The sequence below is a fragment of the Ascaphus truei genome, chromosome 5 (genome assembly GCF_040206685.1).
Source record: "Ascaphus truei isolate aAscTru1 chromosome 5, aAscTru1.hap1, whole genome shotgun sequence".
Classification (NCBI taxonomy): Eukaryota; Metazoa; Chordata; class Amphibia; order Anura; family Ascaphidae; genus Ascaphus; species Ascaphus truei.
This window is the reverse complement of record NC_134487.1, coordinates 195,991,667-196,006,444: the sequence shown is the minus strand read 5'-3', so window position 1 is coordinate 196,006,444 and position 14,778 is coordinate 195,991,667. Positions and strand designations below refer to the sequence as shown.

Genomic DNA, 14,778 nt, shown 5'->3' with positions numbered 1-14,778 from the left:
GGAGAGGTAGACGGAGACAGGGAGAGGTAGACGGAGACAGGGAGAGGTAGACGTAGACAGGGAGAGGTAGACGGACACAGGGAGAGGTAGACAGAGACAGAGAGAGGTAGACGGAGACAGAGAGGTAGACGGAGACAGAGAGGTAGACAGAGACAGGGAGAGGTAGACGGAGACAGAGACAGGGAGAGGTAGACAGAGACAGGGAGAGGTAGACAGAGACAGGGAGAGGTAGACAGAGACAGGGAGAGGTAAACAGAGACAGGGAGAGGTAGACAGAGACAGGGAGAGGTAAACAGAGACAGGGAGAGGTAGACAGGGAGATGGAGACAGGGAGAGGGAGAGGGAGACAGGGAGAGGGAGACAGAGAGAGACAGACAGAGAGAGTCAGACAGAAAGAGACAGAAAGAGAGAGGGAGACAGAAAGAGACAGACAGAGAGAGACAGACAGAGAGAGGGAGACAGAGAGAGACAGACAGAGGGAGACAGACAGAGGGAGACAGAGACAGGGAGAGGGCGACACACACACACACACACACACACACACACACACACACACACACACACACACACACACACACAGAGAGACACACACACACACACACACAGACACACTCACACACACACAGAGACACACTCACATACACACACAGAGACACAGTCACACACACACACATAGAGACACATACACACAGAGACACACACACACAGAGACACACACACACAGAGACACACACACACAGAGACACACACACACACAGAGACACACACACACACAGAGACACACACACACAGAGACACATACACACAGAGACACACACACACAGAGACACACACAGAGAGACACACACACACACACAGACACAGACACACACACACAGTCACACACACACACACACACACACACACACACACACAGAGACACACACAGAGACATACACACACATAGAGACACACACACACAAACAGAGAGACACACACAGAGACACACACACACACACAGAGACACACACACAGAGACACACACACACAGAGACACACAGACACAAACACAGAGACACACACACACACACAGACACACAGAGACACACACACACACACACACACACACACACACACACACAGACACACACAAACACACACACACAGACACACACACACACACACACACACAGAGACACACACAAACACAGAGACACACACACAGAGACACACACACACACACACACACACACACACACACACACAGAGACACACAGAGAAACACACACACAGAGACACACACACACTGAGAGACACACTCACACACACACAGAGACACACTCACACTCAGAGACACACTCACACACAGAGCACACACACACAGAGACACACAGAGACACACTCACACACAGAGACACACTCACACACAGAGACACACTCACACACAGAGACACACACACACACAGAGACACACTCACACACAGAGACACACTCACACACTCACACAGAGACACACACACAGAGACACACTCACACACAGGGTTTTCATTGAAAGGAGGGGCTCACCTGTGCAGCAGTTCATCCAGGCAGGCGGGAGGTGCTGTTGGTCAGGCAGCCGGTGTCGTAGGTCGGGTGTGAGGTGAGTGAGGTCGAGAGATGCGGCCAGCCAGGTGGGCGATGCGGGTGGGAGATTGGGGTGAGGGGGGGGGCATGGAGGCCGGGAGAGATTGGGGTGGGGGGGGGGTAGATGGATGGCCCGATGGGAGGGGGGTGGTGGATGGCCCGATGGGAGGGGGGGCGATAGCCCCATGGGAGGGGGGGGGGAAGATGGCCCGATGGGAGGGGGGGATGGCCCAATGGGAGGGGGGGGCGGAGGGGCGGATGGCCCGATGGGAGGGGGGGGCAGATGGCCCGATGGGAGTGGGCGACAGATGGCCCTGCAGGGGCCTGAGGCAGACAGGCGTGGAAGGGGCTGGCTGCCGGAAGGGGGAGGAGTGGAAGCGCTGAGGAGGGAAAGTTGCTGAGAGGCGGGGGAGGAGGGAAGGCACTGCTCAGGGAGCCGGAGGCGGAGTAATCTCCCCCAACAACATGAACTCGACTCCGGCTTTTTTTCTTTTTTTCTCCAGCGCGAGCGCGGGAAAAACAGCAGCGCAAGCGGGAAAAATTTAAAAAAACACATGTGTGCTGCTTGGGCCAATATTTACTCGCCCGGAGGTTAAATCCACATGCCCCGGGCGTGTAAATGTATATAATTGTCGAACACTGCATATGTGTATTCTATATCCGTACAGCATGTATTGTTGTAATACTCTTGTGATGTACAGTACAGTACTAGAGCATGTCTACAGTATACAGTACAGAATGCCTGGACAGTACTGTACAGTATGTTCTAGAAACACTGTATTTTGTTACAGTATAAAAGGAGACAATGGAACAATTTAAAACAAATCAACATTTTCTTTTATTGGTGGAGTAAGTACAAAAACATTTATTTACAAATACAATGTAAAAACATTTACAGGAGAATCGCTTGACTTTTGAATCACACTGATATTGATATTTAAAAAAAAAAAAAACAGAATAAAATATGGCAACATTACTCACCATAGAATTTCCCAATCAGCTGGCGCCGAGCCACTGCCAGTCTCGTATTCTTGATCATACACGCCGTTGACAGCTGACAGCGGGACTACTACACCTGTAGTCAGCTGATGAGGCTGGAAATCGCTTAGGTTCATGCAAACTTGCTCAAGACTGTACGCGAAATCCGGCTCAGGCTGCATGTATCCGGGTGGGAACAGACAGCAATGGTTGCAGGTCACCAGGTTTTCACTGACGGTCAGACCGTTATTGGAAGCTGTCGCTGTCGCTGTCGCATTGCTTGCCAGTGACTGATGTTTCTTAGTTGGTTTTAACACGACCTTTCACGTTTTGCCGTCTTCATGATCATAGATACGGGAAAAACCCAGTGATACACACCAATACCATCCAATAAAATCGGGATCAATACGAAAAAAACATGGATCGCTACATAACTTTTTCCTTATTGCACGCTTCCACACATGAGCAGCTGGCGAAAATTTGTAAAATTGATGGAATTCCAGGGGAGCGTTCGCCGAGTGCCCAAAAAAGAAGAAAGGTGGATAGTGTAATACTGCACACAACGTGATAATAATTAAATAAAGAGCTTCCAAATTCCTACTCACAAACCAAGTAGAAAAAGGAGCATTTGTGCCAGTCTGGAACTATTGTGTATACCCGGTCTGGAGGTGTGGTATATGGGTCAGCAATCTCAGAGAGAAAAGAAAACAGCCATAGTGCAGATAAAAAATACAAAATTTATCAATCAAAAGCTCACAAATGGAGGCTCACGGCATTCAGAGAAGTAAAAGCATTGAACAGCTGGGTCTTTCGTGCGTCACAGCTCTCCTCACCCGGTACACACTGCTACAGCTCTCGCATGCATCACTTCCGGATCGTGACATCACAGCTCACCTGAATGGAGGACACCGCCGAGGATCCCACTGCTTCTCTCCTCCTCAAAGATGGCTAACAAGCCGGACTCTACGCGTTTCGGCGTAATGACGTCTTCATCAGGATCCGGAAGTGACGCATGCGAGAGCTGTAGCAGTATGTACCGGGCGAGGAGAGCTGCGACGCACGAAAGACCCAGCTGTTCAATGCTTTTACATCTGTGAATGCCGTAAGCCTCCATTTGTGAGCTTTTGATTGATAAATTTTGTATTTCTTATCTGCACTATGGCTGTTTTCGCTGCCCATCAGTAGGTTGTACACATAGGCTACCTTCTTCCATCCGGTGTCGTACTGAAGGGGTGCCATTTCGCACTGGTTAAGGAAACCTCTGCACTCCTGCGGGTTGCCAGCGTACGGTTTGGGAGGCGGTATCTTCACGTCCAGACTGCTGGGTCTGACTGGTTCCACAGCCTGTGGAGGAGACTGAGGTACAGGTGCTTGTTGCAGGGCTGTGACAAAGTGAGGAGAAAGTGCGCAACTATTAAACAATATCACACACGTGAAGTGATAATACAGTGATAATAAAAAAGTATAATACGTGACCTATTAGTATCAGGCAAGATGGAGCGTCTGCAGCTATGGTACTAGGGATGGACCAGACCACCCCCTAGAACGTCAGACAAATACACAAAAAAACACAGCGCACAACGCTCATAGTGCATTAAAAATATATTAAGACAGTAAATCAATAGGGTAAGTATTGTGCGTACATCAATTAAATTCAAATAGGCATGATAGGGTAAGTTACCCATACACCAACACTGTTAACCGGATCAGAAAAGAAAGGAAGAAAATCTGGGACCTCCCCAAAAATCCTTACTGGAAAAAAAGAAAAGAGCTTTAACAGAAGAGGAACAAGAGGGGGGGCCAGATCTAAAGAAAAGAGATTGCGAGAGGGACTGATATTATCATCCCCTAGAGGGATTTTTAATCTGTCCACGGTCATTTTGACAAATGACCAAAAAAAGGTTTTAAATAGAGGCCTTACTTTTTCCCGGACTTGTGGTCCAAGTTAATTTCAATTGTATACAGATTTACACAAGTTTATACGCAACCTTACTTTGAAAAGACATTTTATTAGAATTGACCTAGTGGGTGGGGAGGAGGAGGGGGAGACATTAAAGATTTCTCCCACAACCACACCCACTCAAATTGAGACTACTGGTAATGATTTAACGTGTAGACATACCCAATTTAGAGGAAAATCTAGGTTTTATCCTGCGCATTCAAAAGGTCACCATATAGAGACCTTTTTCAATACGGTTAACAACGAATTTAATTCTCTAACTAGTGGTAGTAAAACTGATGATATAAAACATAACCTCAATAAAAATTAAACATTAGCATTAAAATTTTTGAAAGAAAATAACAATTTGATTATCAGACAGGCAGATAAAGGGGGAGGTGTCGTGTTGCAGGATCGAAAGGATTATGAAGGAGAGGCAATTAGACTTTTGAACTACACTTCATCATACATGAGACTTAAGAAAGATCCCACTAAGGAGTTCTTGATTGAACTAAAAAGCCTCTTTACTGAAGCCCTTATGACCTGTGTTATTTCCAAAAATGAGTACGATTTTCTTTATTCAGACTGCCCAAAGATCCCCATATTCTACCATCTTCCCAAAATACATAAAGCATTAACAAATCCACCCGGTAGACCAATTATTTCAGGAATCCAGAGCCTAACCGCAAACCTTTCCCAATATGTTGATTTTTTTCTCCAGCCCTATGTGGTTAAACTCCCCTCCCATCTCAGGGACTCCACTTCAGTATTAAACTTACTAGAAGGATTGGAGTGGAAGGATTCGTATAGGTGGGTAACCTGTGATGTACAGGCCCTGTATACGAATATACCTCATATGGAAGGTGTGGCGGCTATTGATTTTTTCCTATCAGGCGATCTGGAACTACAACCCCTGAATAGAAAGTTCATATTGGATTCTATTAAATTTATACTTAAACACAACTACTTTATGTTTTTGGATGAGTATTTTCTACAGGTTTGCGGAACTGCGACGGGCACGAGATTTGCCCCCAGTTTCGCAAACCTGTATATGGGAGGATGGGAAAATGAATTCATTTTTAACAATAATAATCCCTTTAAAAATAACATTATTATTTGGCGTCGTTTTATAGACGATATCCTCTGTGTATGGGATGGAGACCAGTGTTCTGTGGGTCACTTCCTACATTATATAAATAATAATAATAAAAACTTGACGTTTACATTTGAGGATAATGTAAGGGAAATAAGCTTCCTAGACTTGAGCCTGATGGTTTCAGAGGAAGGGAAACTATAACAAAAACACATTTTAAGGCTGTGGATTCCAATAATCTGTTACTGGCCACGAGTAACAACAAGAAAATGTGGATTAGAAACATACCCAGTGGCCAGTTTTACAGATTAAGGCAAAATTGCAGTTTGGATAGAGATTTCAAAGAACAGGCTAAAAAACTGACATCCAGATTTCTAGAAAGGGGTTACCCTTTGGATAAACTAAGGAATGATTTGTATAAAGTAAGGAAACTAGATAGGAGTACAATGCTAATTCCGAAGGAGAAAGAAAAAGAACATAGAAAGGCAGATGAGGGTAAATGCAATGCGGCATTTATCACCAGTTTTAATTCAATGACAGTGCAAATAGAACAGATTGTGAAGAAACACTGGGCTATTCTTTCTAATGACCCGATACTAGGTGCCCACATTTCAAAGTACCCTAAATTTATATACAAGAGAGCAAAAAACTTAAAAAATATGCTTTCACCCAGTGACATTAAAATAAAAGAAAATCTGACTGGGGAGAAACGGTGGCTGAACACCAAACCTGTAGGGAACTTTAAGTGTGGAAAGTGCTCGGTGTGTAAACACATGCATTCTGTCAATAAATCATTTAAATGCAACTCCACTGGAGAAGAATATGAAATTATTGATTTTATTCTATGTAATTCAGACCATATTGTTTATGTAATTGAATGCCCGTGCGTTTTGCAATATGTGGGACGCACGAAGCGTCCACTAAAAGTAAGGATTCAAGAACATTTGCGTAATATAAAAATTGGATCAATGCAACATAGCTTGTCTAAGCATTATGCATTACACCATAATAGGGACCCCTCCTCTCTTTGTTTAAAGGTATTAAGCAATATACAGAGAAATAGAAGGGGAGGGGATAGGGTTAAAGATTTGTCAATACAAGAAACCTTCTGGATACATAAATTAAACACACTACATCCAGGGGATTTGAATGAGGATATTGATATTTGGTCCCTCTATTGAATATTTATAAAATCTATATTGGTAATTTTTGACTTCATTTAATTCCTTTGATCTTTTTATAGTATCTTTAAGAATAGTTTTATATAGAAATTTTATTAAGGTTAGTTATGTAAATATATGTAATATGGTAATATTTTTATACAATTTTTAGATAATTATGGGATGTTTTTGAATGATGGTTCCCTCTAAGTAGTGTCCCTTTGCCAGGGTTCACTTTAAGTTTGTGCTTCTTCTATATAAATTTCCAAAAGTTTTTTGATTCCATTTGTTTCTGGTTGTGCCAATGTGCACCTATTTTTAGATTGCTTTTGATTAAAATATAATGATGCATTTACTTATTTTTCTTTTGTTTTAGAATCGCTTCCTTTAATTGTGTGTTGTCTATGAATATTGATTAATAAAGTTGTTGTTGATAAGTTTTTTGTAAGGATTGACTCCCCCTTGCTGCTATCTCATTGGTTAGGACGTCCGTGTGACGGACCAATGGGCTACTAGCGTGGGGTATTTCAATGTCAGCTATTGCACCATTCTTTATTCCCTGATGAAGAAACCTATACGGTTTCAAAACGCATTGGAAAAGCGAGTGTTCTGAGACTTTTGATCTGCCCCGTTGGTGTTATTTCATCTGGCTACCGGAGAAAGACAGTTACGCGAGCAGCGCTGCATCTAAGAGATGACGTCATAACCCGGAAGTGCCACGACGGAGGACAGAGAGAGGATCATAGCCACCGTGTGTGTCCTGGAGACAGGATTGTTTTCTTGTGAGCTACGAATGCTGGACATTGTTCATTCACGAAGTGGTTACCTCAAAAGACTCCCCACTGATCCATCTGAAACTTGGTATCACGGAACAGCTCCTGCTGATGACATCTGATCTGGTCCACAGTGTTGGTGTATGGGTAACTTACCCCTAACATGCCTATTTGAATTTAATTGCTGTACGCACAATACTTACCCTATTGATTTACTGTCTTAATATATTTTTAATGCACTATGAGCATTGTGCGCTGTGTTTTTTTTTTGTGTGCTTGTTGCAGGGTACATGCAACCACACACGCGGGTTCTATTGATAAGGCTTCTTTATTGAGCCTTAAAAATATACAGCACACAAAAACAAAATAGCTTCTCTTCAGCATACAAAAACAAAATAGCTTCTCTTCAGCAGACAAAAACAAAATAGCTTCTCTTCAGCATAGACAACAAGGCATCTTCTCTTTAGCATGCAGGACACAGACAGTTCATCACACATGTACTCCCTTCTCAACTGAAACTTAACCTCGTCACTGCTGCACTGCAAGCCTAAACATAGGTTTGCCAGGTTTATGGCTGGTGACGTTCATTCACCCTGTCACAGTGCTTCCGGTACTTGAGCCGAAAGTTTGACCATTTGGCGTGTTAGGGCCACAATCTGATTGGCCATGGCCTGATTTTGCTGTATCAGCATAGAGATTGCTTGCCTCAGTTCGGCCTGGTCTGCATCTTGTGGGCTCGTCATAATGTTACGCCGGAGTAGCCCGCAGACCAGAGCTGTCCCTAGAACTGAGGTGGCAGGTATGAATACACACAACGACAGAGCGAGGGACTTGTCCGGGTTGTGGTATTAGATGGTGCCATGCCAGATGGGGAGTATTGCATGAATACTTGCCGGTACCGTTTTTTCCAGAAGAATGGTCGTTGCCATTGCCGAGGTCAGGGGTAGGAGTAGTACGGAAGGATCGAGGTGTGTGCTCACATTCCTTAAATACCCTTCGGTCTACAGTACATGGGGCTCCAGCAACCTTTCAGAGTTTGATGGACCGGGTGTTGAAGCCCCATACGGTCTATGCCGCGAGCTACGTGGATGATGTGATCATTCACAGTAATGACTGGGACTCTCACCTGATAAAGGTACAGGCAGTTCTAGACTCCCTGGACGAAGCTGGTCTGATGGCAAACCCTGATAAGTGTGCCATAGGTTTAGAAGAGACCAAGTATTTGGGGTATACGGTTGGAGGAAGGCTTGTGAAACTGCAGGTTGCAAAGCTGAAGACGATTAGGGAGTGGCCGAGACCACTAACTAAGAAACAGGATAAAGCCTTCCTCGGTCTGGCCAGGTACTACCGTCACTTTATACCCGACTTTGCCACCCTATCAACCCCTCTGTCCGACCTAACGAAAGGGAAGAGTTTGGTCATGGTAAAGTGGTCTGACAGGCCGAGAAAGCTTTCCAAAGCTTAAAGGATGCCTTATGTGCCCATCCCATCCTGATCACCCCGGACTTCACCAGGGAATTTCAGGTTCAGTGTAACACTTCCAATGTAGGGATAGGAGCGGTCCTGTCACAAAGAGTCGGAACATGGAACACCCCATCATATATATTAGCCGAAAGCTAACTGTCCATGAGAAGAGACATGCCATAGATGAGAAAAAGGGGCTTGGCCATCAAATGGGCGTTGGAGACTCTGAAATATTATTTATTAGGGAGAACATTTACCCTCATAAGGGACCATGCACCTTTGATGTATATGCAGCAAAATAAAGAAAATAAATGCTTGCGTAACTTGCTGGTTCTTGAGACTCCAGGGGTTCCAATTCACGGTTGAACACAGGCCAGGCTCCAAGCATGGAAATACCGATGCATTGTCCCGAGTATACACCTCCCTATTTACGAGTGCTCACCCATTGACGATTGAGCAAAGGGGAGGATATGTGAAGTACTGAAGAAGGTGTTTGAGGGGAGGTACATAGGACCCAGCACCTTCCAGGGGGTGTTCCATTCCCTCACACCTGAGCCTGAATTAATCAGGTACCATGTAAAAGGCAACATAAGAACAGGAAAGGGGAGGGACACTCCCACTTGTGATGCTAACCAGGAGCAGACAATTACTTTGTACGTAATAAATCAATAAATATCTTCATTGCATTGAGACAGTTCATGAGACGTAGGAATCCAAATAGTCCACCAATAAACACACTCCCATAGATATAACCACTAGCCTAATAGGTAAATATTGTGTGGTAGTCTGGGTGCTGTGTGGGACTGATCACATGAATGAAGTAATAAATTACTCACTGCTGACCTTGAGGATATTCTGGTCCTGTCAAGCGTGCTCCTACCGAGAGGTATATGTAGAAATAGCAGGAAAAACGGCGGTGCATCTGCTGCTGCTGAATAAAAACAGCCAGAAGGACACTCTAACGCGTTTTCACGTGGTATCCCACGCTTTATCAAAGAGTCTTTGATAAAGCATGGCATACCACGTGAAATGCGTTAGAGTGTCCTTCTGGCTGTTTTTATTATGCCACTAATAAATGTTTGCACCTAGTTCTTTGCAGTTTGCAGTTTTGTTCCAATTCTTCTTCAGCAGCAGATGCACCGCCGTTTTTCCTGCTATTTCTAAAAGGCAACACAGACAGTTTCCTGTACTGTTGCTGTGCTGATCTGAAGGCACATACACAGACAGCCCTGTGAGAGACTGCAAGTGGAAAGCTGCAGGTACAGAGTGTAAAGTGGGGAAAGAGATTAGTTCTATCACTGTAAGTTAGGGACTAAGCTATATTAGAACTCCTGAAAGGAGTTAGATCTTTTCTTTCTGTTTGTGTTATGATTTAATCCTGTTCCTGATTTGTAATGTACAGGCAGTCCTCGGTTATCCGACACAATGTGTTACTCAAAATGGCATTGGATAGCAAAACGTAAAGCGAAACACGTTTTCCCATAGGAACACTGTTTAAATGAAAGGTTCCGTTCCTGAAGGCATTTTTATCACTAAAATACACCAAATATTTTACACAGACAATAAGATATGCAGCACACACATAAATTATTTAGTGCATATATGTGTGAAAAACCTAAATAAATCAGAGTCATCTGAGGATTATTTTGCAGAATAACAAATAGATGTATTGCAGTGTACTGAGCACATGCAGAAGGGAGGTTCAAATTAAACACTCCCCCAACGAGATACTGGCATACAGGCCCTATTTATACCCAAAATACTAAGACCACGCCCCTATACGAGGTTGCGTGTGCGTCACTACGTAAGCATATAAGATAAACAAAATATGAACATGAACACATAGCATTACTATGAGATTCATATTACAAATGAAATGACTCAGCTAATATTCCTTATATAGGTTGTTGACCTCTCCTCTACATACGGGACTTCAAGGGAACCTCCCTCGGAATGCGAGACGTTCTTGTTATCTATCTTTTATTTTCATAACATTCGCGCTTTTCTCCCCTCTTCAAGGTCTTGTGGCTTACCTGAACAGCTTAAAATCATTTAAAACTTCAGGAGCAGAAAAAATAAAAATTGTGTCTTTAAACTAACTTCCATACCAACTTTCATACAGACAATAGACAATATCAGGTACCTAAGATGGATGCTGACTTAAAATGACTACTTAGATCCCAGTGCTGTTATGTCCGACCTCCACCCCCTCCTTGCATCATATTCTCACTTTGTCATATGTATTATATATATATAATATAATATAAAAATATAATATATTATATAGTATCATATATAGTATAATATATATATATTATATACACATAAACCATGTTGCAAAGCGTCGTAAGAGCGTTGGATAAGCCGTTTTGGCGTTGTAAAAATGAACATAGGTATGCATTGCATAGCGTTGGATAAGCCATTCGTTGTAAAACGAAGCGTTGTAAAACGAGGACTGCCTGTACCTTGTAAATAAACACTCCTGTGCACAAACGCTAAGTTTTCCTGCCTTTGACCTGGACATAAGATCATATGCTGAGACTGAGATGTCACAATATATATACTGTGTATATATAATGTCCTTGCATTACTGTATACACTCAGCACTTAGTCATGTACACACACACAACTCATCTCGTCATTGTGTTACTTTTAGTAACTGGCACACAATGGTGTTGTAGAAACACACAGCCCTAGCTTGTCTTGTAAGTCCTTAGCTTACAGAGATGCCTCATGTTAAGAGAATGATGTTTGGCTTTTCCAGGAACACTGACTTTGACGGTGCTTCAGTGGGACTGTCGTTCGTAGGAACTATGTGCAGTAGTTCTTATTCCACTGCGGTTATTCAGGTGAGGTCTGCAGGGTACAGAATCATCACTATGACAGGGTGACATATGTCACATACACACTCATGTCCATGCATTTTTACGTCACATAGTGACACAGGTACACCCACTGCAGGGTGACACAGTGACACAGACAGAAGAACTGCTTCTATCACTGTCTCACTCTCTTTCTCGTTTTTTCTCCTCTCTCAGGATCACAGCAGTAGCTCTATCGAAGTTGGTGCCACCATTGCTCATGAGATGGGACACAACCTGGGGATGAAGCATGATACCACCTCCTGCTCTTGCCCTGCTGATTACTGCATCATGTCGGCCTCCCTGAGGTGGGATAATAAATGTGATAACAACGACTAAGTAAAATAACATGTTAGAAATGTCAAGCACAATGAGGCCCTGCTTCACAGAGCTTACAATCTAATTTCTGGTTCATCCCCAGCAGACGTACCGTGTCGGGTTGAAACGCCCAGTGCCGTCTTAATGCATGGGCAAGCTGGGCAGTTGCCCGGGGGCCCCACGAGCATAAAGGCCCCATGCTAATCTATGCACAGACCAGAATTTAACATAAATGTTCCGATCCCCCGCCTCAACATTCAAATCTCCCGCTAACTCGGTAGAAGGAGAAAAATTATGACTTGTAGCGGAGAGTTGGCATGTCTACATTCGCGAGAGAAATTTTGCAGGGCCCAGTGCACTGCTTTGCCCGGGGGCCTATAATGCTGTTAAGATGGCCCTGGAAACTCCACGCCTTTCCTATACCCCAGGGAGAAATTACACCCTGCTCACAGGGTGTTCGTTACTCTTCTCCAGCCCACTCATACCCAGGGTAACCTTCAGTCAGGGAACTACACTAGAGGTGCCCCTCCGAGCTGAGAACCCACAGCCTTCGTATACCCCCAGAAGGTATGGGACTAGTCCTGAGCAAGCCCATAGCCAACAGCCAGAATACTACAGTCATTTGTCAACCAGAAGCTCAGACTTGGGGGTAACACTACTCCAACTGGTGGAAGCATTGATGCAATCTTCACAGTCCCAACATTACTGCAAGTGTAAAGCTGAAGGTACTGGAGGAATGGTCTTGCACTGAAGCAGTAAAAAGGCAGCGGGTCATGGAATGCCTAATGTCCCCCGCCTCTACGATGGTGAGCATGCACCGGGAGCAGAATGCGGATGTAATGGCCCATATGCTAGTGGATTTTCTAAACAAGGCCTATGACTAGAGGATGATGAGAGTGAGCTCTGAGCTAAGTACTATACTCTCCGCCAGAAAGAAGGGGAGGAGCTATCTGCGTTCATCCACCGAATACAATTAGTATTGTGGCCACTACTCACCCAATAATCTCATTTCCATTTCCGAAGTGGATGAAGCCCTAAGTAAACAGTACCTGCGAGGATCGAGCACTACCCACCCTATAGCCAACATGCTCCCATGCAGAGGAGTCCTCCTACGTTTACAGGACTATTGAACCAAGTGAAAAAACACGAGCTACATGCCCGGTTGCACATCCCCAAGAAACATAAGGAGTCCTGCAAAGAAGAGACCAAAGGGGCGTTGGCACAGAAGTCTTAGGAGACTGAAAGTGCAGAGGACAACCCTACTACAAGGGTGCCTGCCACCGCATCTAGGATGGCCTGGAGAGTGACCCTTACCTCAAGTGCCGGTGCGAGCGAAGTAACCGCTGTTACACTTGTGACCAAGAAGGTCACTTTGCAAGAGATTGTCCAAAGTCAAGGCCTCCCACTCCAGGAGCTATGGCCTTCACAGTGCAAATGACAGAACAGCCATCCATGCCCATGGAGAGCACCTCAGCACCAGCCTCAAAGAGGCAACCCAACTGGATGCCTACAGTCAAGTAGGGCCTGCGGCTATAATCCAAGTCCTGGTGGAAGGAATCTCTGCCTCCACATTGCTGGACACGGGGTCTCAGGAGACCATCATCTATCGCCCCTTCAACGATTCGTACCTGAAACATCTGCCTATGCAGTCGGTGGAGAAGATGAAACTATGGGGCCTTAGCAGTGAAGACTAGCCCATTGATGGTGTTGTGCAAGTATGGTTGGACATCCCGCAACTGAACACCAACAAGACTCACCTCATGGAAATGGAGGCACTAATATTTCCCGAGCCCAGAGAACATCCAAGCTCCCCCATCATACCATTGCAGATGTGGTGTGGGCTCTGAACCGAGCCTATCTGCAAAAGGTGGGCTAATTACCCCCTATCTTCCCTACGGATTCATCCAGTCTTCAAAGAGGAGTGCTACAGGATTTCCGCCCAAGACAGATTTGGCCAATTCTTCAATCTAGAGAAGGGGTTGACCGAGATTCCACCAGGAGGAGTGAAGCATATGGCTGTGGTGCCCAACTACCCGTGACGTGACGACGCCGAGAAGTACTTATCCCTAGAAACTGCACCAGAAGAGGATGCCAAAAGAGGGTTAAGGGTGGTACCAGAGATGGAGTGGAAGACTACCCTTACTAATAGCAATACAGAATATTTTGCCTCACCCTATACAGTTTAACGTCAGTCAAGCACTGGGTCGGATTTACCCGGTTTTGCCCGTAGAATACCTGGACCATATAAACGCTGCTACCGAGCATGAAGAGCCGGCCGGGCTACAGTTCGACTTCAGGGAATCGACCCTGCCCACGGACCGGAAAAGTGACTTGGTACCAAATTGGAGGAGTGGAGGGAAGTATTCTCTACCAGCGAGATGGATTTGGGCTGCAGCAAGAACGCCCAGCACACAATCCGGCAGAGTGACGCCACACCATTCCGGGACCATTCCAGACGTATCACTCCCAGAGATGTGGAGGATGTAAGGGATGCCCTGAAGGAGATGGAGAAAGCGGGCATCGTAACGGAGTCCCAATGCCCTCATGCCTCCCCAATCGTAGTAGTACATACGAAGAATTGGTCCATCCA

General features: G+C 44.9%; 1 protein-coding gene across 1 annotated transcript in view; it reads left to right on the top strand.

Moving 5' to 3' along the window:
- The window catches only part of LOC142495721 (zinc metalloproteinase-disintegrin-like cobrin), a 475,628-nt gene that overhangs the window by 266,845 nt on the left and 194,005 nt on the right, over nucleotides 1-14,778 (top strand). The window contains exons 10-11 of the mRNA XM_075601587.1: nucleotides 11,774-11,858; nucleotides 12,048-12,178. Coding sequence (XP_075457702.1) covers nucleotides 11,774-11,858; nucleotides 12,048-12,178 — 216 coding nt within the window. The remainder of the gene's footprint in view (nucleotides 1-11,773; nucleotides 11,859-12,047; nucleotides 12,179-14,778) is intronic.